The following is a 26,561-nucleotide window of genomic DNA, read 5'->3' as shown; positions in this document are numbered from 1 at the left end:
TATGTTTTCTGAAAAACTTGCCTATAAAGAGAGAAAAGGAGGACAACTGTTAGCCTTACTAAACCACAATTTTTGGAAGATTAACGAAATGGGATTGTACCTGTCAGCTTTGTTAGCTAAATTGAGTACATCGATTTATTCTGTCTTTTCAGAAATAATATCAGAGAGCGCTGAGAGCTCTGGCAGTTCACAGTGACTGCTTACTAGAGCCAACGGGGAATACCAGCATCATGGAGATGGAGTCTTTCACAGGTAACAATCTGGCTAACGGACTCTTCTCTTTGTCAGTTGTGAGTATAAGAAGAAAATAAATTATTTCACATACCCCAAACAACGAAGCTTGCAGAATCTAAACAGTTAAAGAAAATTTTAGGAAAAATATGTTTTTTTCAGTACATTTTTTTTTGTTTTGTGAATTCATTTTTCAAAGGAAAAATGTGAAAGTACCTAGCAATTGCTTGTCCTGATGTTTCTTTTCACTTGACTTAAAGATACTTAAACATTTCCCACGTTCTGGCGCATTTATTTACTAATATTAGAGAGGCTGTAAATATTTTGAAGAAAAAAAAATAAAATTCTGTGTTGACATTTCAATTGCCCCTTTACATACCCAAGTGGAATGCCAACAAGTTTCTCACCAGCTGAGTTTTCCTGCCAGTTTGGTGGTGTTCTCTGAGCTGTGCCAGCCCCACCAGCTCCTCGTTTCTGTGATTGCGCTCCCAGCCTGCAGACAGTCTCGTCCGTGCCCAGAGCTGTGTCAGCTCTAGTCTGAAAACCGTTCTCAGGAGCAGGTATTCAATGGACTACTTTTTAATGTTCTTTAAGCTGAGTTCAAGAACACCATCTTTAGTAGTTTGGTTTAGGAAAGAAAAAGTGTCAAAGGATTCAAATTCAAGGCTAAATTAGAAGGACACGACAAAAAACATTACTCCCTTTAAATGATGATAAAGAATGCTGCTGAGGAATCATTACCTCACTTGCTGTGTGATGGGGAAATTAGCTGGTCTCCAGCCTGAACATGTTTCTGAGTAGCTTTTTTTTCCTGCTTCCCTAAAGAGATAAAAGATAAAGACAAAAAGTGTGCCTTTACAGTCTTAAATTGTAGTAATGAAATAGTATATTCAATATAAGTCGCCAGGAAACTATTTACATCTGACAAGTTACGCACTGAGTGACCACTAACTCAAAGAAAAAACTTATAATTGTGTCACAGACTCTTCAATGGCTTTATTCAAGAAAATGAAGAAATACTTATGCCCACAGAACTCTAGTGAAATAAGTAAGTAGTTGCATCTCAGATTTTCTCAAAACTCTAGGATCAGCTAAGGACTCAATTCCCAGGAAAAAAATTAGTGTGAGTCGAGCTCCCAGCTCACATGTATATTTTTCAAGATCTGTCTTAGATGGCTTTTCCAAGACAAAAGAATTGTTCATCTTGGATCAAAGTTTAAGAATTCACAGTTCTCTGTTCAGTCAACTAAGCCACATGTCCTCACTGTACCTTTGTACGCTTTTCCTTTCATTTCTATGCATGCATAGACATAGGATGTGTGTGCAAAAGAGTCCTTGCACAGAACACAAGGCTTAAAAATCTGCATTCTTGAAGTAGTTTTACTGACGATTGTTGGGGTGGACAGACCATCTTTTTCCCCAAACGTTTGCAGATGCTAGAGATTTGGAAAGGTAGGCAATTACTCAAAGGCCACCGTAATTTTCATATACCTTTTGTTCTAATGCTGTATTTTAATTTGGAGCAGCCTTGAGGTGTTTATTAAATTATTAAATACTTCAGAGCTTTAGTTTTTATTACAATGAATCCTCAAAGGATAGTTTAGTAATGGGTCTTTACAAACACAGTAATTGAAATATATAGCATGAGGACAGCTGTTAAGATGACTGTTTCCATAACAGCACACATCTACAGTTAAGGTCCACAATGACATACGATACTGTTTCTATGGTAATAGAATGTCTTAGCCTCAAGGATGCACAGAAATCCACCATGAAAAGTAGGAACTAGTATTCTAGATTAAAAGGACTTCCTTGTTTACAATTATCTGTGCGTAGCCACTTGTTGTTGCCTTTCCCTTACACCTAGGTTGTAATTTTTTTAGGCTGGTGACTCTCTTTAGCGTACTTTTCTAAAGAGGTGGTATCTGGTTGTTCTGTCTGTCCTCCTTTTACACTTGTTTAATCAAGTTAAACTGTGGGACTGGTATGTGTCTATTGACTGGTACTCAGAATGCAGAAACCCAGAGAGGTGACACCACTGTTGGGATGTCCAAATGGTGAATTCAGTTGCTTTCTATCTGAGCTGCTGTGTGGCCAGGCAGCCACACCCGGGCATGCCACCGCATCAGGGATATGGGACAAGCTGTCTGAGGACAGGAGGAAATGGAGAAAAAAAAAGGAAGAGTAAGGGTATAGAATATGCAGTTATGGGGCTTTGCACATGCTTGAAATAGGTGAGTAAATTGTAACATAAATAAGAAGTGTTAGAAGATGACATGGTAACAATTTCAGCATGGTAGGAGTGTGCATATAGACACAAAGACACAGATAAATAGATCAACCTGTGTAGGAGTTTCAGTTTTCCTCTTCAGAAAACGTGAGTTATGTCCCTGCTAAGTTATACCAGTTCTTAGCACACTGGTGCTCTCAGCTCTTTGTGTTTTTTTTTTCCATGTTCCTGTATCCAGATTGAGCCAGATATTTGGCTGTAAAAATTCCCCTGGATTATTTCTCTGGGGTCAAATTCACAAAGAATTTGCAATATGTTAGATGGTGGGGTTAGAGAATCATAGAATCGCAGAATGTCCTGAGCTGGAAGGGACCCACAAGGATCACCGAGCCCAACTCCTGTGCCTGCATAGGACAACGCCAAAATTCACGCCATGGGTCTGAGGGCATTTTCCAAATGTTTCTTGAATATTGGCAAGCTTGGCGCCGTGATTATTTCCCTGGGGAGCTGATCCAGTGCTCCACCAGCCTCTGGGTGAAGAACCTTTTCCTAATATCCAGCCTGGGTTAATACCTGGCAGATTCACAATAGAACCTCTGCACTTCTTTGCAGGTACCCATTGGAAAATAAAACTCATACAACTGAGAAACAGACTATTTTTCAGTAATTTCAACTCATATTTTGTGCCAGGCTGAAGGCACTTTGGGACAGGTGTTTGGAAATTTAGTGTGTGCCAAATAGATGCTCCTTCAGTACAGACACGGTCAGGGAAACTTCCAGTTAAAAGTTAACTGTCACATTTCATTGTGGTTATTGAAGGGATCTTTAGCAGAAAAAGAACAAACAGGCTAAATCTCCAGAGTTTTGCATATACCTTAATAGCATGGACAGAAACCCACATTTAACTATAACAGCAGATTGCCCATCCCTGTTAGGAACTCAGTGACTTGAGAATACCATGTCTGAGTCTGTGTGCAGTGAGTATTTGGATACTGAAGACTTTTCTTAGCATGTACTCAGTATTTCAGGACAACGAGATACCAGATGATAATAGCTGAAAAACTGCTGATACAGTTTTGGTGTCTGCTTTTGAAAATCAGAGCCATTAATGGTGTCAATAAATTACAAAATGCCATGGTAATCCAATTACTGCTATTTTAAAACACTAAGGTTGCTTTGTAGCTATGGAAACAAAAATGCAGACATTAATGAGCAAGAGGGAAAAAAACCCTGGTGTTTCCTTGACAACAGATAAAAGCATAGCTCCATGAAACCCAAAGAAGAGAGTGACAGAAATACCTTTTACCATGATATACTACTGAAATACAAGTCCAGTGCAATAATGTACTTCACTCTGCCAGGAAGCTACAAGTTACTCTTTTCACACAACCACTTCTCACCTTTACATTGACGTTATCCAGTAGCACGAGGCATTCTGTACGTTGCATTGATCATCTGCATGAGGGTAAGAATTCGAATGGCATGTTAAAGCCTGTGATAAGAACTGGAACGCTTTTGCGGCATGCATGGAGCAGGTGAGGGTTGTTTCTAGCATGCTGAAAGAACTTTTTGGACAACAAGCATGAGATGTAAACAGAAGGTGCTAACCCAGAGACTCACCTAGTGCTTTGCAAGGTGGATGTGACAAGTGCGCTCTACAGAAAGCCAACCACGGGCACAGTGGGTGCTACTGTTTCACACCCAGGTGTTGACGAGCAGTTGTTCCTTGGAGTGCATCACAGCTTCTGTGTATGTGTATATATAGTACCTCCTTTTCCAGTGAAAAACTATTTAAATATTAGGTAAGATTACGCCACTGAAAGAGATACAAGGAGCGTGAAACTTTAACTTAATTATTATTACTTGAAGTTTAACTGGCAGCTCTTACACAATCCAGAAATGATTTTGTCAGAGGAACTTAGCGTTGTTCAAAGACAATAAAATACGAGAGGGATCATGATAGAGGTAAATATGAGGACACCAGTAAGATTACAGGGCTGGTTTCCTGTGGATAGCATACAGTATAATACAATATTGATATATAAAATAATAAATAGAAGACATAATTGGCAAATTTCCAATAGGCATTTTTGAAGGACTGAATTTTCAATAAAAGGCCTTCCTTTAACTCTCTCCAGCTTATGGTACTGAGAACTTCCCTTCATAGGGGGAAGGAAAGTCTTATCAATTGTTTCAAAATCCTAAATTGTTTTCTGCCTATAGCAATAAAGAGCTGGATACTAAGCTCCAAGAATGTAGGGTTTCCTTGACAACATGTTGAGAAAAAACACAACTACATTACAAGCTTATGGAGAAAATAAAACCAAAATATTGTGAAGCTGGCTGGATGGTGTGGCCCGTGGGTTTATCTGTGTGACTGGTACTGGTCTGGGGTCATGGGGATGGGGATGCTGGGTTTCTGCAGTTTTGATTATTGTTGCTTCCTTTTACTGTTTTTGACATTGATCTGAAAGTTGGTTCAAATGATCAATGACCCTGTCAAATTCTAGTCCCATTTTCTGTAAAGTACATTTGGGTTAACGGAGCTGGTGGTTTTTAGAACATTTCTGAATACTATCAGAACTTCTGAAGTTATCTGTTTTTCTATGACAAATAAGAAACAGATGGAAAAATCAGTATGACTGTACTCTGGTTTGTGCATGTGGAAAAAACCAGCTAACCTTGCTGACTTTTTGAGTGGAAGCAACTGTTCCTCTGAAAGCTACATCGCTTTAAGTGCATCATAATTGTAATCATGCGTATTTATAATGCGATATGCCTGAAAACACATCACTCCAGCAATCTAAAAGACCTGGAAAGACCCTTTATATTCCTCCTGCAGAAGATCTATTTTATAGAAGAGGCATCATAAGGTGCTCCACTTTTTAACCTTTCAAACGCCAGCAAAAGAATGACTTGAGGAAGGAGGAGTAATGGGAGCTCTCTTCACTAAAACGCTCTCACCTGGTACTTTAGAAGCAAAGCTAGACTCATGCATCTACTTTTTCTCTCAGATGTCTAATTTTTTTCTTCGGTTGTAGACTATCCCTGTGAATTAATCCATAAAACAGTCCTTCACCAGACCTGCCTATGATTAATCAATACAGAAAAATAACTCCAAACCAAATAAACCCCAGAATCAACCCTGTATGATGATTCAGCATTTAGAGCCTTACCTAAACCACAATAAATCTAAATTTGGAAAAAAAAAGTCCACAGGATTTTAATGGAAGGCAGTTTGAGGCTTGCTAGGTGAGTGTCCACAGGTCGAGCCCAGCTCTTGGGGTGTCACAGTAACCTAAACACTTTAAAGAAATTCAGTTTGTAGCAAGACACTTGGGTTGTATGCACAACCAGATGAACCTTTTCAATTTAGTGATTTTAGCAGTTTCTCAGCAGCCCTCAAGTCTTTTCCCTATGGGATCCACTACTATTGCCTTGTGTTTTAGTTTTTTTTCCTTGTAGAGGCTTTTATTTGGCAAGCAGACCCATGCTTGTTTCTAATGAAGCTCTGTCTCTCTTTTGCTGTTGAAGCACATTTTTGTCTTTAAGTTCTTTTTTCTTGGGCTTTTTTCTCTCAGTGTGGGTTACTCTCCTCTTTGGGGTGGTGGTTCTAGGCACAAACAGACAGAAGTGCCTTATGAAAATTCGTAATTGTTACGCAGTATTGAAACGAAAGTAATAGTTGACTGTCCAGTTTACTAGAATGCTTTCATTCCTCCTCCTTTGAATATTTTTTTATATTCATTTTTTCCTAATTTTTAATACTTGCTTTAAAAGATTCCGTCACTTTACAGAGCTGTGATCTTTGGGAGAAAAAAATCATGTTAAATACCATGGTGGAAACGTGCCTTTGGTCAAATGGAAGTTGTGCAGGCAACCATGATTGCTGTTCACTCAAACTTAAAAGTTCACATCTAATAAATAAATATTGCTATTTGTGATAACCAATAGCAATATTATGTAATTATTCTTCATGGGGATTAGTCCTTAGAGGAAGATTAGGTGCATTTAGACATTCCGGATGTTACTTTATCTGCAGCAAAGTGGCCAATATCATGGCAACAATGATGAATGCTGCAGTGACTTGGAATGACGACCACTACAGACTCATTATACATAGTTGTCCATGACATACTGAGACAAAAATGAGCAACATATATCTTCCAGAATTACTGCTTCAGGCTACATTGTGTTGTTATTACACTTTTCAAACTGGGTCAGAAAAATGGTAATTAGTATTTTTTTTTTTATATGGATTACAGTAGAAGATTCAAATGATTCTACTCAATAATGGACAGCGTTTGGGCAAAAAGTGTCTTCGCTGAGCAAACAGTATGCAAAGATTAATTAAGAATTTAGAGAAGGACAAAGCAATAAAGTAAAAAAGTAAAAGTCTGTATTTTTTTACTTCTATACACACATAAAAAATTACAATGCTAGGAAAATTACTGTTTTTACTGAACTGATTTAAGCAATTTCAGTTTGCAGTCTTCATCATGTTGTACAATTGCTCTCAGTCTGCGTGAATGTGACCCTGCTGGGAGCCATATTTCAATTCCTCTCTAAGCGTGCACTTTTCTGTATCAGCTGAGGCCACAGACATTTCTCAGGCAGTATTTTCCCGGAGCTGACCTCAGCTGCTAGTTTGTACGTGACAGAAGAATTGAGACCCCCACTTAATACCAAGTCAGTCTGTACTTCTGTGTATTAGCGGTAACGCCTCTGACAGTTTTACCAGATAGACCCAGAATTGAAGATTGTCTTCCATTCACCGAAGTGTGATTCATTGTTTAACTACCTCTATCAGATTCTTTGTGAAAGGTTGGGATCGATAGTCTGAAGTCCTCAAGTCCAGTCTTGCTATTTTTACTCACACACTGAATTCTGCTAATTTAGCATTCAGCTCTGGATCCTCTGCACCGGGAGCTCTCGCTTCACATCGTCGCCAGGAGAAGGGGTGAAGAACAGCGCGAGATAGTATGTAGGAAACAGCAACATGGACATTGTGAAGTGTCTCCTCTCTTTCCACCCCCCTTTGCCTAGGTATCTAGTTGCCTTGCTTTTTACTGTCAGCAGAATGCCAGACGTATAGAAATCCTCTTTGATTTGAGGCCCATTTGGGGCTCTTTGGGGTCAAAAACATGTTTGAGAAGTGTTCTCACATGTCTGAGAAAGAACTAACAACGCTGTTGTCCCTCCCAACAGCGGGGTATTCATAACCATTTATATTCACCTTCTCATGCGCCAGCGGTTATGTTTAGCTTCAATGGCATTGTCCTGTCATTCCCCATGATATCATGGAGAACGGCCCCTTTGTCTCCCTCCTGTTGGTCTCCTTCATACCCAGTAATTATAACCAATATTCAAGCCTGTTTTCTGCCCGATTTGGATCAGTAAGTCCGATGTGCTGCTAGACCACTGAAGGAAAACGTGCTGCCAGAATGCCTTGTTTTATCTTGGCTGAGTTTTGTGGAATATTCAAAGAACTCGTCATGGGTTAAGGTTTCCTACCTTGCTGGTTGTGGAGTGGCTGCTCTGTCTATCATACCATGCTGCTCGGTGCTACCAAGATTTGGTACGTATTTAGCATGTCCAAAGGCTTCTGCTGTCCTCTGAAGACTTTCACTGTGGCAATCTGGATGCTTTATGGAATACAAGCTCTTGTAGGTTAATTAAAAAAATAGCAGCAAAAATCTTAACAAAATGCTCAGACTATGCAAAATCAGAAACTTTTCTAAATATTTAATTTACCATTTTAAATTTAGAGGCTGAAGAAGAAACTTGACTGGATTACATCTGCTAAGTTAAAAAAAAAATGACAAACCTTAGAGAAAGATAAGAGAAAAAAAGGTAATAATTTTTCATTTGTGCCTGATGGGGTTGTGGTTTTTTTTTTTTTTTTAACTGTTTGCAAATCTTCAGTGTAATGGTTTGAAACCCAGTCGTGTCATTTCTTTACGCCCACACACAGAGCTGCAGTAGCAGACACTGTAGCAGGAAAACTGTATTACCAGCATCGGCCATTAAAACTCTTCCTACACCAAGCGTGGGCTGACTTCACCCCCTCCTCTCTTTGCACACACCCCACCACCCACCCTTCCATTTTCAAATGCTTAAAAAAAAAGAGAAGAGAAAGACACTGAAAAAGGAAAACAGGATGCTTCTTTTGTTTCAACGCTATTCCAGAGACCTGAACCTCTCCACCTGCCTGTGAATTGGCCACCTAAAGGTTAGCAAGTGTTTTGTTATCATTTTATATAGACAGAGATGTAAGTACCCTCTAGATGGTAAGGCAGAATTTTTTAAGCTATAATTTTTATAATGTGATGGTTCTTTCCCTTAGCTGCGAATAAGATTTTTCCTAAAATACAAAGCATTTTAGCACCGGCCCCACTTCTGTTTTTAAGAGGGCTTTACTCTGTATTTTTGCCTCATTTAGTCCAACCTCCTAAACTTTAAAAGAGGATTAGAGTTATTATTTTTCTGTTAGAGCAACCTGTTGATTACAGACTGCTGGCTGGAGGTTGTTAACTCTTTCCTAATAAAGGCACAGGAGCCAATCTGATAAAAGGACAAAAGGATGGAAATCCTTTGAGGTTTTTAGAATTTTTTTTAAGCACTAACAATCCTATTTTGCTTTTTGTGAAGCCACCAACAGTGTAACAAAACCAACAGATGTGTTAGGTATGTGTGTGGTATAAATTAAAAATAAAGACATATACATAAAATAAATTAGAATGCATTTCTTATAACTGGAGCAGAGAAAAGTAGCAGCATACAAATAAGAATAGGAAATATTCTCTGATACGAATTGCATGAAGAGATCAAAAGGAGCAACACAGTGTTTACTTACACACAAACTATATTTTAGCTAACAACGTTCTTATTGATATAAGCCTTTTGAATGTTTCATTTATGGATATTCAAGACAAGGAGAATAAAAAATAGAGAACTATAATAATCAAAATGATGCTATTCTGGCATGAAGGAAATGTATTACAGATCACATTCTTCTTTGAAGGTTTTAATACTGTATTCTGTTACAGTATTGACAAAAATAATAAGAAAACCAATTTTGCTGATATTACACAATCGTGGGTCAAAAATATTTGACCTCAGGATATGGTACAAGAATTTCAAAGTTCAATCAGTGTGCTTTCTATTTTCTTTGTACTCCTATAAGATATGAAGCAGGGCAAAACTTGAGGAACAATGACTTCTTAACAAGTAGCAAGATTTCCCAAAGTCAGAATTTGGGCAAGAAATGTTATCCTTGAAAGATAATGAAGGTTTCAGAAGATTAGGGAATCACACAGTTTCATCCTAATTCTGCAGGGGACTGAGCCTCTGAACTTTATTAATAAGGTTATTATTATTATTGCCTGCTGCCAGTGGAACCTGCAGTCCTGGGAGATCAGAACCCCTCAAGAGCAAGTAAAAGGTGAAGTCAGTACTTCTGTTACGAGACATTTCAAGATATGAAGTCAAACTGAGAAAAAAGCAAAGGCAGAAAGAGTTTTTAAGTAAAACAAGATTAACAGTAATTTCTGGACTAAATAGGAAACTTTCTGTTCCATTTTGCTAGTTTGAATTGGGGCCTAGAAAGCGCCGGCTTTAGGGTACACTCATAAGCTTGTCTTTAAACACAAGTATTGTTTAAGTAGATTTAAGCAGATATTTAAGTAGAAGTTTGTCAATTAAAGGAATTCCTCATAAACATTGCCACGCTGCTGCCAGACTGGCAGCTGGAAATGGCAATTCCAGTATCTGCCTTCTGCTGACAGTAAGGTATCGTGTGCTGTTCTCAGCATCATTGTCCATCTCATAAAAATTAATAATTAACATTCTATCGGATAGTTTCTTTTCATTTAAGTTGGTACAGTACTTTAAAACGTGCACTTGATTTGATCTTTGAAATCTACTTCTTTATTAGTAGAGGAAGCCTGCTTCTAGCTACGTTCACTTGATCACATCTCCGACTAAAACCCTGTAGGTGTCCTTGAATGATACAGAGTTTTAGACACCTGGGAAGGAGCCCTTTTCACAGATTCTTGGAACCTAGAAATGCATACCAAAGGCGTGGGGGTTTATCTCCTAAAATCCTGATTAAGACATGACTCGAGAGTGAAGTGCGGTACAGCACCACATAATCCCTGCTGTGTAGTACCTGACAGCCAGTTTATCACAGTGTTAAAATAGATATTTTTACTGTATATTGAGACAACTGAAGTTACCTGGGTTTCTCTGAGCAGGATAACATTTTGAACTCAAATGAATATAAGTAATCTTGCACTGAGATTCCAGCTTAGGAAATGACACCCAAAAATAGATTGGGTAGAAAAAGAAAACAAAAATAACTTCATTTCAAATAGACTTAGTGCAGTGTAGTACTGGGCCTCTGTATTGAGAATACAGTTCAAATTACTTCTAGCCATTACAGCAACCTGTTCATCCATATAAATGGAAAGAATCATAGGATGCTGTGGAGTTAGTCTGATTTCAGAGTCACTCATTCAAGAATCAGAGACTTTAGATCAAGCTTCAAAAGATTCTGCTAAGCCCCAAAACGTGTGATAGCAGCAGACGTCCTTGCAGTCACTTACTTCAGTTACAACTTGCTTTCTTTAATTATTATTTCTTTAAGCCTCTCAGGATATGAGGTTTTCAGTTTTAACATTTAGAATTTGCTGTGCTACTGAATGTTCGAAATAATTAATTTTAAATGCTTATATATGTTTTAGAGTTGTTTCTAGTTCCAGTATACTGCTGGAATTATTAGTACTGTTTAAAATAACTGTCTCTTCTAGGTGAGTTCACCTTAAAATAATAATAGTCTCAAAGTGGAATAAAATATAACAGACTTCAAATATGTGATAAAACTGAAGAGAAACTAATTTTGAATGGTTATGTAAAATGCCCATAATAATCTGTTTGTATGATTTGATTCATTCCAGTATTCTATTATAAGTGCATCCTTTTTTCTCCTCTCCTACTTTGTTGACTGTAGCATGCAATAATCCTTCGGCAGATCTCACTTATGAGTGAGAATCCATTCCTTTACGAAGCTCAGCAGAGCTGAAACCAATTGCTGCATGTATTTTTATCCGTATGGACAGAATGAGTCTGTAGATCAGAAATATGAGTCATTGCAAAGCAGTTCATGATGTCAAGTAGTTTTCTAGATTGACTGATGTGAAGTCTGTGCAGTGCCATTACCAATTACTGGGAGCATTTCAGGGCAAAACAGAAACTAGAAGGATTTTAAGCAACAATACCAGGCCCTGTTAAAGCTTTTTTTGCCCCCGAATAAGTAATGTCAGGCGAGAAAGGCAGGATGAATAAAAGAGTAATATTTTTCCACCTCCAAAATTAGAAGCCTACTAAAATAGGGTCCAGAGACAAACTGGAAGCAATCCAAACAACAGGAAAGGCTCTTCAAGATCAATAAAGCTCTGCAGAATGAAAACCCACTGACACCTCCATCGTTAGACTACCATCTGAATTACTAAAAGAAAGATAATATCCAAGATCGATACAGCTGCGCAGAATGGAAACCCATTGATGCCTCCATCATTAGTCTATCATCTGAATCACTAAAAGCAAGAGCTTCCACTGAAGTGGATATTGGACAAACAACCATAATAATGCAGCTTCGATGCTATCCAATTTACAGGATACAGGCTGCAGCCGTTGGAATCAGGGAGATGCTCGCTGTAGTAAGCTATAGCCAGAGTTAAAGCTACATCTTCCAAATTACAGTGCTCCTAAGGAATTTTTAAAGGCCAGATATGCTGATTTTGTAACATTATAGGGAATGCATGTTCCAGCTTGGGATTTACTAAGTCTACCACCTAGGAGGTAACCATTCCAGTCTGTATTTTAACTGTTTGCATAAGAAACATCTGTCCCCTACAGGACATCGTGGCACTGCTGACTGCTTTACCCAAGGACTCCTTAGGAATTCAGCCTACAAACAAAATCTAAATGCTTAAGATTATCTCTTCACTTCTCTTGACTGTTCTCTATCCTGTTTTCCCAAATTTTGAGAGATTTTAGGGAGGTTTGTTGAGCATGACCCGAACACTTTTAACGTTCTTGAAGTATTTCTCCTCCTGGTTACTGCTTTCTACCCCACCACAGGGCACCGTTAGATGAAGCTGGTGGACAACATGCACACGGGATGGGTTTAGCATTTCCCATGTAGCAAGTGCCTTCTCTCCACTATTTTTTCTTTTCCAACACATTTTAAGAGAGACTTTTACTGTAAAGTTATAAGCAAATTACCTTTATAATATAAAAACCCCTACCATTGTGTATTTCACTGCATGACACAAGAAATACAGTGTACAAAATGCCTACGTTTTGAAGACAGCTGCTACTATAGGTTATATAGAATAATATATAGGTTATTATAGAATAATGATAAAGGGTATGAAGAGATTGAAATACTACTTCATTTTCTTCTGTTTCATCTCTTCCTGTTTTGTAAAGGTTGTTACTGTGACACCAATATAAAAAAAAAAAGAAAAAACCCAACTTCCTACTTCTAATCTCTTTCAAGTCTTTGCCCTCGTTTCTCTCTGCATCGTTGACAGAAATGAGACTCCTTTCTGAAACACCCGGCTCAATAAAAGGTACATAAGTTAAAATTCCTTACAGACTCAAAGGATTGCAGATCTGCATGCTCTCTGGGATTGTATTTAAGGTAGGGATCACCAAAAGTTTTTTTTTTTTTAAAGGCAAAAGACTTCTGGTATAATATAGTATATTGTTTATATTCCGAGCGTTGAAAAGCTGCTTATGTGTGGTTGCAAAAACAAACTCTATCATGTTTACAGATTATATCTGTAAGCAAAGCCAGGGGATTGAGCACTGTACCTGCTTAAAGACTATGATGCTCCTCGCAATGGTGTGTCAAGCAATTATACAGTAGTGCAGGAAATAAGTAGTTACATGTTTATTTAATGGTTTTATTAATAATGACAGGCAGGTGCCAGTGTCTTTATGCGTGCCATGCAGAAGACAATCTTTTGGTTGTATGATCCAAGATTACTATAACGGTGCTCATAATATGAAGCAAATTTTATAAAATATATTTGGAATTAAGGAAAAAATATATAGAAAAGAGCAACACATTGGATTTAAAATCAGGTTTTTTTACACCGTGCCGCTTATTAAAATACTTTATAACTATTATATACAGAATAAGACAGAATAAATCTGCTACACTGATTTCTAGACTGAAACTATTCTACTTTTTGACGTTTTTGTTTTCCATAGATCTACCTATGATGTGTACCTGCAGGTATAATTCAAATTAGGAAAAAAATAATCTTATTCAAATGGAATTTTATACCAGTTTTCATAGCCTAAGAAACTAATTTAGAAAGTTTTAGACTGGCCAAATTCTGCTTTTTGTTTTGTTTATTGGAAATCTTTTCTTAGCTGAATAAGAGTTTTAGTACACATTCACAGATCACCTTTTACTTTGCACCCAAACTGTACGTACAAGTGGTTATGCTGATGCCTCTGTCAGCTCTTCCAAAGATCATTTTCAACTAGCTTATTTTGATAGTTTCCCAGTTTGTTTCCAATAAAGAAAAAAGACAAGACAATTTTTTTGTTAAAATACCAAGCAGTCTGGTCCAGCACCAATCCTCAATATATTCGGACAGATTTCATAAGAAGAGGTTCAATTTTTCATATCTCTTTCTACAAAATGCTTTCATCTGGCATTGAAAGCATCTAAAAACAATCAGTATACCATAATATCACACTTAATTAGACAAAATTAATTTGGGCTACACAAAAGATAGCTTTAATTAATCCCATCTTTTGCTATGATATCACCTTTCCTACTTTGCACACGCTTATGCAAATCTCACTTGTAAAACAACGCTTCATTTTGTTCGCATTTTCATTTTGTATCGCTTCTTGCAATGTTTTTAGCCTTAGCTCACTTACATTGAGTAAACACTGATAATACACAGCAGTGTTTAGCATCCAGTGTTTGGAACAGGTTGCTCAAAGAAGCTGTGCAGTTTTTATCCTCAGAGGTTTTAAAACCCAGTCTGGATAAGGCCCTGAGCAACCTCACCTGACTTCAGCGCTAACTCTGCTTGGAGCAGGTGTTTGGACAAGAAACCTCCTGAGGTCCCTTCTAACTTTAATTGTTCTGTGCTTCTATTAACTTTTATTAATGCAAATTCTTAAATGCAATACCATGCTACAACTATGTAATGGGAATATGGCTCCCGAAAATAAAAAGCGTATTATTTCTGGGGTGCTGAGACCCTCCATTAGCAAATCTGACATTCAGTTTTTTTTCTAATACTTTAGGTTCTTACTGTAGGTTTTTAGTGCCATGCTCAGTGTTCTGTACGCTGACTTGAATTCCTAGCTAAGGAATGAAAGATGAATCAATTTAATTGGAAAATGAAGTCATTATTGCCTGTGCAATCCCTGTATATAAAAATTGTGATATTCTTAATTGCTACCTTTCTCAGCCCAGCAGTCAAAAGTGTTTATTTTATTTTGCTATCCCAAGATTCCTGTTTTGTTTCCCCTCCCTTACAGATACATGAGCGGATGGCAGATAACCTTTGCGATGGAGGCACAGAAGCAGCCTGGTTTTACAGCTGCGCTAGCAGACCCATCAGTTCCAACCTCCTCTCTTCAGCCTGCACAGGGTTCTTCAGCTCTCAGCCAAGGCAGTGTGATCCTTCAGCGGGAACAAGCGCTGTCCCAGCCCGTGTATCTCAAAGCCGTCACCATTCCACTGTATCAGCCCGTCCAGGCAGGATGCTTTCAGCCAAACAGTCAGTTAGTGACTGGCAGGAGCTGTGTAAACCTGGACAGCAGTAACATACCTCTAATCCTGAACCCACTTCTCCCTTCAGAAGCCACAGATCAGCCTCAGTCAATTTTTCAGAAACAACTTGGTCAAACCCTAACATTAAACATAGTGAGTACTTTACCTGTTTTATCGTCACCAAATTCTTGTGTAAATGCATCTATCGGAAGCCCAGGAAAATCAAAAAAAGCTGGGAAATATATCTGCAAACACTGTGGACGAGATTGTTTGAAGCCAAGTGTCCTTGAGAAACATATTCGCTCTCACACAGGAGAGAGGCCCTTTCCATGCACCACCTGTGGTATTGCATTTAAAACTCAAAGCAATTTGTATAAACACAGAAGAACTCAAACACACGTCAACAACACCAGACTGCCCTCAGACTCAGACAACAGTGGCACATTGGAGCAAAGTGAGAAATCAACAGAGAGTGCCACCTCGCATCAAGGCAGCAAACTACTTAGTGGGAGCTGTGAAGACGAGGGGACAGAGACGAAACAAGCAAGTTCAGAGACCAGTGCTGTAGCAGACACTAAGAAACTCAATGACCTTTCACTGCTAGCAAAAAGCAATTCATCATCTGCTTCAGAAAAACAAGAAACAACCCATCAGTCCTGCAGTTCGAAGGCTAACCAGGGTGTTCCCAAAAGAGAACCTCAAAGTTTATCATCTCCAGGAGCTTTGCCAAATAGTCAGTGCCAGAGAAAGAAGATACACGAGCAAAGAACTCCAACTGCCAATAAGCATATTCAGTTGCAAAGGCAGCAAGCAACCTCTTCAGAAAAACAGTGGGATTACAAGCCATTTGACTGCAAGCTAAAGAAGTGCGAGAGCACTGACTCAGGGTATCTGTCACGCTCTGACAGTACAGAACAACAGATGGCACCATCCAGCCCGTTGCACAGTCTCCATGAACACAGCACGGAACTAGAAAATGAAACTGCCTTCAGCAGCGTAAGGTGTACCTCCGGAAGCAGTGCAAAGCTAGATGCAGCTGAGAGAGCTACAGCCTTGATGCTAGAGAAAAAGAGGCTGGAAGAACACATTTCGAAACTTATTTCTCATAACAAAAGCGTGGTGGATGATACCCAGTTAGACAACGTTAGGCCCAGAAAAACCGTCCTTTCTAAACAGGGAAGCATTGATCTGCCGATGCCTTATACGTACAAAGACTCATTCCATTTTGACATCAGAACTGGCGATGTAAATAGGAAAAAGAACCTTGCCCTCTGTTCAGCAAAATCTACCTTTGCGCCCCTAGAAAAATGCAAACCCGTGTTGTTTCATTCGGTCCCCACCCAGTTCTCCACAACGATAGACGCTGTGCCTGTGACACGGAGCAACTCTTTGCCATTTGTGGAGGGCACAAGAATGGTCCATGACAAAGCAGGTTGCTCAAAACCGCTTTCTCTTACTAAGCAGTCTGTAAATGCAGGCAATGCTAGCTTGCTGCCTAGCAACACTCTCGCTGCGAATTCCGTGGATTTTCCTAATAGCCATCCCCGAGCTCTAGTCAGACAAACAGCAGTGGATGATTTGCCACTAAGTAATGTGGTTGATCATCCTCTTCTGTCAGAGGAGTTGCAAGGGAGTAAAAAGCTTGGGGCTGGAGAAGTAATCAGGGCTAAAAATAAGAAACACAATCAGAGGAAGTTAAAGATGTTCTCTCAAGAAAAATGGCAAATGTATGGAGATGAAACATTTAAGAAAATCTACCAAAAAATGAAAAGCAGTCAAAATGCCAAGAAAATTAAACAAAGGGGGAATAAGATTACAGATATTACAAGTTTCACTCCTGATTCAAATGAATCAGTCAGCAGCACTGAAATTACTGAGGAAAGAGATGGCAGGAGCTCTGTAAGCAGCAGTCTTTCCTCCCTTGTGACAACGGGTTTAAACACTGGAAAATCAGAAACCTGCACTACTGGTAACCATATCCTACAGAACGCGTCCTCTGAGGAAACTGCAGGCAGTTTAACCTACATCATGGAGACATCACATTCAGTAAACACCAGTGCACATACTGTAATGAACAAAACTTCCCAAGATCTCGGTGGCGGTGACGCAGATAAATGCACAGCTGGCAACAGCACATTACTCGCTCCAAGCAGTTGTGAGCTCAGGCTTCAAAGTACTCAGTGTCAGCTGAACACCAACAGAAGGAGCGATGACGGCTTGCCAGTACAGAGTAACCAATGGGAAAAACCAAGCCCTAGGAAGGAATCTGGCACATTTGAATTGAGTAGTAAAAGCACTTCAAACAATTATGGAAACCGGAGCGGGAATAAGGAACGTGGCCAGCATGCCCTGACACCCCCGTGGGTCCATTGCAACAGCGGAGAAGCTGCAGGGAAATCCCAGACTTTACCGTCAGAAAGAAAAAAGCTGAAATTTGAAGCAGAGAAGACACAAAACATTACTTCAAATTCCTGTCCTGGTACCGGGAGTGAAAACAATGCAGTAAAGGAAGCAGAGGGAGTCTGCTGCACCAGCTCTCAGTGCCTTTCCACAGCACCAGTGAAACTCTCCAGTAAAGCAGAGGAGCAGAAGGTAAACACAGGAATTAATGAATCCACTGGAGGTACCGAAAACGTGGAGTATATGAAAACAATCAAACTCCCCACAAAAGCTCTTAATTATAGTGATGTGAACCTCCTTTCGCATTCAGCAGGTATCACAAAAGCTTCATGTGTGGGATTTTTAGGGCCTGAATCAAAGGGAAGTGACTGCAATTCTTTTGCCTTGCACAATGCAACAGATAAAGATGTCAAAACATGTCTTGTGAAAACAGGAGCAAAAGTACCACTTTTCAATGTCAGTGCTGTTGAAGTGTCTTCCAAAATTCATCATGTGCAATCTGGTCTTTTAACTCCGGTCCCGCAACAGAATGCCTTTTCTCCAAAATATATCCTTAAATTGCCGCAAGATAAGAGAGCCTCAGATTTGTCGCTTTTGCTTAGATCAGAACAGAGGACTGTACCTTGCACATCCGCGACAGACACCTTCATCAACCCTCCCTGCTCGTCCAACAGCAGCTCAATCTGTTGTCATTCTAATGATGTGTCTTGTTTCCCTTTAAAATCTGAAGTGAGAGAAAAGGCCAGCGAAGGGGAGCTCCCATGGAATATAGACGCAGACTGGAAAACTCCGGCATATTGTTCACCAGTTATTTCAGAAACAACAAATATCTTAACCGCAGCAGATAACGCCTTTTACAGCCCAAACTTCAGGCAGCAGGATATTATAAGAGATGCTTGGAAAAACAAAGAGAACAAAAATAAATTAAATTATCAAAGGCAAACAGAAGAGAAGTGTATGAGCGTAACTACTTCCACTACACAGACTCCAAAGAAGAAAATATGCTTTACTTCTATGTACGCAAGTGGCTTTTTCATATCAGCCGACATCAAAGACGAGAGGAAGGTTTTACATCATCTTTGCTCAGGAAGTGACTCTTTGATAATGACGTCTGCTTCTAGCAAGGGTGCAGAGCCCACAATCGTGGGATGGGATGGAGGCGGAAGTCCATGCATTCTTAAGGACACTTCACCAACACTGCAGGATATGTGGCATTCTCAGAAATCAACAGAGAACCCCACTTATTTTTGCCATTCTTTTGGCACTTTTTATTGCCACACCCTCACCACTCACTGTAAAGAACTCCCAGTGCTACTCCAGAACAATCTGACTGACTTCTCTGGAAATTTAACAGTATCAAGCACCAAGAGCACCTTCCCATCACTAAATGCTGAACCTCGATTAACTTGGTGTTGTCTAACAAGAAGCCTTCCTCTGCCTGCTGAGCAGAAAGGGAACGCAGACTCTGCTTATTCCTCCATACACACTTGTGACAAGGAATCTAGCAGCCAATGCACACTGTCAAAATATGATATTTCTGTGTTCAAAATGAAAAATATTAGCAAGACTGTGGCATATGGCTTAACTAACAGGAGTTTAAAAACACTGTTTCCATCCTTTTCTAAAGGACAACAGATGCAGGAGGTAATATTAATAATTCTATTTCCTTTCACAAGAGGGTGTAATTGGCTGACATCCCCCACCCACCTCCTCCCATGTTAGAAAAATAAAAGAATTATCAGGAGTATATTTATGGATATCTACAGGCATTTGTCAATACAGAATTTACAATTTATGTTAAGATAAGATACGTATTCATTTGATGCATGAAAAATGCATACGTATGAAGTTTCTTTCACTTAGGAATTTCAGTAGGAATGCTGTCTGGTTAGAAGAGTGTATTTCTATTTCTTTATTTTCCCCCTTACGACTATATTTTATATTCTTCTGTAACAGGGTGTGTATTTCACTGTTCTCATTTTAAATGAATATTCCAATTTGAGTAGGACTTAAGTAAACCATTAATATCGAGGCTTTACTATAGCTGGAGATACTTGCAGACACAGAAAGACTACTAGATCTCTTATCATTTAGATCACTGAAACATCGGCAAAACCAAACTGCACTAATATCCTGTATGTGTTTAAGGCTTGAAAGCTTTTCTTCTTTAGGTAAGTGAAGACAGACTAGTCTATCTGTACAGGTCCTAGAGCAGCTCTGTAAGGCTAAGCTAATTTTTCAGATGGAAGAAGAATACAAAAGAACATACACTAATCCTATATAGATCCACAAAAGCAGTGAGTTGTTTTAATTTTATTTTATAAAAGCAGATGGACAAAGTGATTAGAAAAAAACCCCACGTAAGTTCTAGGAAAAATTCAGAACTGAAATGCTGTGCCATTCAGTGCTATTTAAAAAGACCATAAGTGCTCAGTCTCTCAGTTTATGCAATTCAGTTTTCATTAATTTGCTTTTTTTCCACTATTCTCAACAGTTAAGCTCAACAGCTCCTGGTGGTGCTTTCAAAACTATTTCAGAGCAAAAGAAGAAAGCAGTTGTTTGCAAAAAGGAAAAACTCTCAACGAATAATCTCAAGAGGAGCCACAAACAGAAAAAGATTAAGGTCACCCCAAAATGGTAAGGAATATGGTTTTGAGTTTCCCCAGGTACAGACATAGTTTTGCTAAATGAGTGTAGAGAGTCGACAGAAAATAGAGAGTCATCACCAAAATTCAACCTTGTCAAAATCAACATAAATCTCTCAGACAGAGCCATTGCCACATCACAGCAATTCCACAAAGGTAAATTGTAAGAAATATCAATATATTGTTTACTATCAGGAACAGACTTCTTTAAGCAAAACAGACATATACCAAAGAAAGATGGTGACTCTCACTGTGCTTTAGAAATTATTATCTGTCAGAATTATCAGCGTTTACTTTTGTTTGAGGGGAACCAAAATACTTCAGTTTTTGATCCTGTTACAGCTAAAAGCACTTGTCCTCAGAAGATCTGTATCCTGAAGCTGTATTCACCAGAGAATGCAGAAGAATAGACATAAAAATCTAACACACTAACAAACCCATCTGTAGTTTAAAGGATCATTTGGATTAAATAAAAAGTAGGAAGAATTTGAGTATAAAACTATCAAAGGCACATTGTATCCATCAGCACAATTTCTCTGAATTTAATGGGAGTTCATAGCAGTGTAAGATTTCGCCTCTAGTCTTTCAAGAGTGTGGGGTAGCAGAATGTCTGATGAATTGCTTCAATAAGGAGCAGATATTGTGTGCATACATCCCTCTTGTTTTATTTCATGACTACAATCAGACAGAGTGACTCCCTTGTGGACAAATCAGTGTCGTAACTCAATCACTGTGTCTAGTTTGACAAACAGCACTGCAATTTTGAAGGACCTTAAGAACAAAGAGATGTCTCAGGTCCATGTTATCCAGTCTAGTGACATTCTTCTAGGAATTTTTTCTGTGTTTTTTTTTTTTTTGGGTGCTTTTTTGTTTTCCTGCTGGTCTCAGAATTTATTTATTTGGCTATATTGGATAAGTAGAGGGACACAATTAAGTACAGGGTCCTGAAAGCTCAGATCATACATATTAGTATCTAACTGTCCAAACTGTTAATCATAAAGTGTAATATATTTTTCTAACACACCAAAACCCCCGAATAATCACATCATTTTAGATTTACTTATTACTGTGTGTATAGTGACTGAGTCTATTGGTGTAGGAATGGGACCTTCCAATGTACCTTAGCCTCAGTCACTGAGTTACTAAAAGATCTAGCTAGAGTAGAAAATAAAGCAGAACAGAGTGCGAGTTTCCTAGAGAACCAAAATTCTTATGTTCATTAGTCATGATGAATAGGCAGCACATAAGAAGTAAAATGAAGAGTAAAAAAGCCAACAACAATGCAGTCTCTGGTGATACCTGTGCAACTTCTAGTCTTTATGAAGCATGTTATTTTAAAATTCCAGTTATAGGGAAAAGGATCTGGTATTCCTGAATCCTTTTCTTTTAGCAAACCAAAGATTTACTCAATCTTACTCAGGAAAATCTTAATAAAATCATTGTGGGTCTCTTGCCTTAAATCCTGATTTTTTTTTTTAAATTGACATAAATGAACAGCATAAATTTCACAGCAGTAAATTGCCTCAAGACGTAAATTTACTTAATGATGTTGTATTGTTCTGGCTGCTTTCATAGCTCATATTTATTTGCCGTCTCAATGCCATTGGCAATGCAGGTACAGAGGAAGGTACGTACATGGATATGCTCAGTTGAAAATTAACCGACCGAGCAAGCGGCACTGTTTGCCACATGTAACACTGGATGCTTGGAAAAAGGGCTACTCATCACAATCCTGTGTATTTAATAAGAAGTGCCATTCTCCTCAATCAAAGGTACAAGGTAAGCAAAGAGTTTTAAGATGGCTCTTTATCAGTTTCTGAAATAAGACTGTATGTTTGCAGAGTGAAATGAGTTTGATGCATTGACTTGCTTTCTGTGTTTGAATGACAACCATTCCCTTCCCCTCATTTAATTAGCTGTAATAATGCAAATGATGTTTAAGCCACAACTGTCTTGGAAGCAGCTATGAATAGGTATTACTTTGCAGAACAGTAATGCCCAATAAAAGGAAAACCCCAAAACAATCACATATACAGTAAATGAGAAAATGTATCAAGCTTAGAATAAAAATTTATAGAAAACAGTAAAAACATAGAACTTAGTTCAGTGATATGATGAGAAATTTAGTAAGTTCTAGCCTGTGGGGGAATAAAAATCAGAGTAAAAGTTTCTTCAATCTCTTTTCGATAGAAAATTACCTACACCAGCAAAAAGACACATCTTGTTCCACCTCAGACAACCCACTTCGCAGAAGGAGAAAAGATGTTAAGAATACCTCAGGAATATCTTCCTATACTGCAAATCTAAACCACGTTAAACAAAAAGTCAAAATGGATAAACAAGTAGGTATTGTACCTTAATTCATGTATTACTTCATAGTAAAAGAAAAAAAGATATCGGTAATCCAAACTTGAATTATATCCAACTGTTTAAAAGTTCAAGTTGAGGCTACTTTGTATGGCAGATTTTGTTTAAAAATGTGTTAAAGGTATTTTGGGGGTAAAAATATAATAAAAACTTAAAGTTAGAATTAGCTTTTCTTTTTAAAGCTGATTTGGTTCTCTAGGTGAATCTCCTCTAGCAGAGGGGCTGGGACCAGGTGATCTCCTAAGGTCCCTTCCAACCCCAACCATTCTGTGATTCCATGAAAAAAGCAATTAAATTTGCATCAATTCAAAAGGGTATTTCTCGTGCTTGCTGGCAGAGGGGCGATTAGCAGTGATGGTGTAAGTGCCAGGAGATGTGGCACAGAGCATCCTGATACAGACAGTAAGCTTGAAACTAGAAAATTGGGGAAGGTAGTAAGGGCCACATAGCAGCGGGAAGAATGTGTGTCCGGTTTTGCAATTGAATTTCTTTGTGGAAGGCAGTGCTGCTGTGGTTTCAGTGCCACCGACAGCTGCATGAGCTAGAAGGGGCCTTAGACACACCTGCACGTGCTGCAAACAACGCTGCCGTATGCAATGTCAGTGCAGCTTCTGGGAGAATTCTATGCTTACCCTAATTCTCAGACTTCTCCCAAGGCTTCCACAGGCAACGCTTGAAGACAAAATCTACTGAGCCAGACTGCTGTTATGCAGCATGAGCGCTGGTTCTTCATGTAGCATAAGCAGTGTCATATATAAGGACTTACTCCTTATAATGTTTTTTACTAAGTAATTTTATTTCCTACACATATCTCACTACCTCAGACATTGTAATATTTCTTACAGACTCATCACAAACCCTTCACCCTATATTGCACAAAGATTGTTGCAATATATATGTTAAAATATCTTAATGAACAGAACATCATTCTTGACAGTACATAAGAACGTGGCTTGAACCCCTTAACTCCTATTCTCCATAAATTATTAGCATGATCTCTCACTTAACCAAGAAAAAAAAAACACCTGAGGAAAAAATACACCCTTTCCTACACCTCCCACACACACTGGGAGAAAAAAAAAGGTTTCTTATCAAGAGAGGGATGAGTAACATGGTCTGCAGCATTGAAACTAAACAGGGTGCAAATATAATCATAGTTGTATAAATAAAGGCTGACGTTATGGTTAGTTACTCGGTATGATTTACAGCAGAAGTAAATGTTTTCTACTGATATAGTGAACTTGGTTATCATTGTGCTTTTTATTAAGGATGGATTTGCGTGGATTGAAAAATTTAAATGTAGATTTCTTTTCCCTCCCTAATTCCTGCAGGACATTTCTGGGCAAGTCAGGGAACACACAAGAACAAACTCCTCTTTTCAGAATGTTACAGCTCCTCTGGAAATATCTATGACAGCACAGCCCTTTTCATCCACAGTTAATGCAGCCATGCAGCAAGTGAGCAGTGATGTGGAAATCTGCTGCTCAGCGACACCACCACTTGTGTTTCAGCGGTCAGTCCCAGCAGAGTCGCAGCCAAACATCCCGAGTGACTTGATGGCATCTTCTGCTTGGTGCTGCCCTTTTGATTTTACAAATCCGGGCACAGGTGACCAACTTGATAGCACAAACTCAGAGCCTATTGTTCCTCTTTCCTCACATGTAGAAGCAAGCCAGGAAAACATATTAAATGTAGAGTCAGAGAATCAAAGATTTGGTACTTTAGACCCAGTGATCCAGACTTCAGAAAGGGAGAAATCTCCAACTGAAGAAAACGCATCTCCGTCTCCAAATGACAACTCAACACCCAGTTCCCAGCCCAGAAGTTCAGATTTATTAGGATCACAAGCAGATTCTCTTCCCAAATCAGTCACAAGGGGTAAATCATCCAGTCCAAACTACACGGAGCAGGCAAACTTTTCTCAAAAAATCCTTGACCTACACGGAAGCGCAGACAGGACTGGAGCTCACCTGCAGTCACACGGCCATGGGAGGTCACATCAAACAGCTATTACTGCCTTTAAAAAGCTCCCAGTTACTCTCAGGTCCCCCGAGTTCAAGAGTTACTCTGCAACATCTTCCAAGACATACAAAAAGAGAGGTTTAGAGATGATGAGGAAGCAAACCAGAATTGAGTATGATGACACTAGCAGTGATGATGAAGACAGGCTTGTTATAGAAATATAGCAAATAGGCTGCGAACCAGATGCTTGCATGATGGCCCATTACAGAAAGAAATACCATGGATATTTGATCTGTATTTATGAAGCACCTTAAAGTCAGAAAAGCCATTCCTCTGTGCAAGAGGCAGCATTCTCTCCTGAAGACAGGGGAGTCCTCTATTTCAAGGACTCAAACTTTTTAATTAAAGCTCGTCTGAAGCAGAGAGAGAACTGGCATCGCACATTTAAATGCAAGCAGTGAACCTGTGTTTTTGAGGGGTTTCCAGCACTGTTAACATTCTCACCAGTCTTATATATAATTGCCACAAGTGCTAGATGCAGTGGTTGTATTAGTAACAGGCTGCAGTATATTTATTTACTACAAAAAGACTATAGCAGCAGCTTCCTCATCTATGAGCTAAGATTTCCTGGAAGGGTTTGGATGTATTATCTTCTGTATTCTCCTGGTTTCTGGTTGTCACTTCCATCTGTACTGGGAGTGATACGTCGGCATTGAGGGGAAGACGTGTTCCCTAAGTATCGAGTCTGGAAAAATGCTAATCTTTTTCCATGTCGCACAAATGTCAATGCTTTTTTTGTGACAAATGACACAAGCATGCTTTGCTTTGTGTTTTGTGCCTTTTATGCCAAGATCTACTCAAATATTCTTGATTTCTAGTTGGAGAATATGGGTGTTAGCTATTGATATTTCCTTGTAGTAAAACTTCTGACAAGGATTTTCTCATTATAGTCATCACATTGTGCTCCAACCGATATAATCTGGAATGTTTCATTTTTATTGTAAACATAAGTTTAACTGCAATGATGCTATTCTATTGAGAGTAAAGAAGCTATAAGGTATAGCTCGTTTTCTTTTTTTAATAAAAAGTTTTGTGCTAAGAACCATAAAATTTACTGGTTTCTATGTGAATAAATATTTAGATATTTTAATTTGACTAAGTGTATTGATTAAACTGATAAACACTAAAAACATTCCACTTCTACATCATAGTCAAATTCTATACTTGAACTTCTACCCTTCTTATATTATGAATCATACATAGGGTTTTATGGATTAACCTATACAGGATATTTAGAATTACTTTTACTTTAATCATGCACAGGTAATCTTGTATAGATCATACAAAAAAATCTAGTATGCTACATGAGAAAAGTAAATACATATATGCAAAAAGATGCCAAAACAACTAACGGAGAAAAAACGCTAAGGAGTTTCCCTATCCAAATCCAGCTGGCCATACGGACAAAAGCATATTTTGGCTTTCCAGAAGTTGTTGTATTCACAGAAGAACATAGAAGGCTATACCGGCAAATTATTCTCTACATTTACCCAGTGAAAGTGTCAGCCATGTGGTGCTGTATTTAAATAATTCACAAGAAGGTGAACATCAAAGCCACACGAGGGCACCAGGCACAGAAAAGAAATCTCTTTCTTTATCCCTCAAAAGCAGCAGCAGTTCTGCTGGATGATTGCTTTGCTACAAGCAAATCTGAAATTCCTTTGCAAGTGAATACATCTCAAGATTTTCCTCCTTCTATCAGAGGAACTAAATAAACACAGAAAGCTGATAACACCTAAATATACCCAAATAAACTGCAAATATGTGGATGCTTCGGATTTTGCTCTTTAGATGTGAACAAAGTATTTCTTATTGTTTCAAACTTTTGTATTATATCTTATTAATTAGTGAT

At 38.6% G+C, this 26,561-nt stretch overlaps 1 protein-coding gene and 1 long non-coding RNA gene across 6 annotated transcripts in view; one reads left to right on the top strand and one right to left on the bottom strand.

The window, feature by feature from the left end:
- The window catches only part of LOC128853802 (uncharacterized), a 56,445-nt gene that overhangs the window by 9,110 nt on the left and 20,774 nt on the right, over positions 1-26,561 (bottom strand). The window contains exons 4-7 of the long non-coding RNA XR_008452576.1: positions 7,976-8,106; positions 4,082-4,277; positions 3,862-3,916; positions 973-1,050 (exon numbers count right to left, since the gene is read on the bottom strand). This is a non-coding gene — a long non-coding RNA (uncharacterized LOC128853802). The remainder of the gene's footprint in view (positions 1-972; positions 1,051-3,861; positions 3,917-4,081; positions 4,278-7,975; positions 8,107-26,561) is intronic.
- Positions 168-25,741, top strand: ZNF831 (zinc finger protein 831). 5 transcript variants are annotated; one of them, XM_054081356.1, is made up of 7 exons: positions 8,447-8,693; positions 12,956-13,098; positions 15,041-19,319; positions 20,170-20,312; positions 21,936-22,099; positions 22,511-22,662; positions 24,019-25,741. In XM_054081356.1, exons 3-7 carry the CDS (start codon positions 15,045-15,047, stop codon positions 24,871-24,873), a joined length of 5,589 nt encoding a protein of 1,862 aa, XP_053937331.1. In that variant the 5' UTR covers positions 8,447-8,693; positions 12,956-13,098; positions 15,041-15,044; the 3' UTR covers positions 24,874-25,741. The 5 variants fall into 5 exon arrangements, with proteins under 5 accessions (XP_053937333.1, XP_053937334.1, XP_053937331.1 ...); XM_054081355.1 differs by having other exon boundaries at positions 12,956-13,169; XM_054081358.1 differs by lacking the exons at positions 8,447-8,693; positions 12,956-13,098 and adding an exon at positions 168-252.

The sequence above is a fragment of the Cuculus canorus genome, chromosome 16 (genome assembly GCF_017976375.1).
Source record: "Cuculus canorus isolate bCucCan1 chromosome 16, bCucCan1.pri, whole genome shotgun sequence".
NCBI classification, from domain to species: domain Eukaryota; kingdom Metazoa; phylum Chordata; class Aves; order Cuculiformes; family Cuculidae; genus Cuculus; species Cuculus canorus.
This window is presented reverse-complemented; position numbering and strand designations above follow the sequence as displayed.

Excerpts from the sequence above, each read along its gene's own strand:
- ZNF831 (XM_054081358.1), top strand. The coding sequence starts at position 15,045 with ATGAGCGGATGGCAGATAACCTTTGCGATGGAGGCACAGAAGCAGCCT. Across the intron at positions 19,320-20,169 it reads AAGGACAACAGATGCAGGAG|TTAAGCTCAACAGCTCCTGG; the intron begins GTAATATTAATA and ends TATTCTCAACAG. Across the intron at positions 20,313-21,935 it reads ATTAAGGTCACCCCAAAATG|GTACAGAGGAAGGTACGTAC; the intron begins GTAAGGAATATG and ends TTGGCAATGCAG.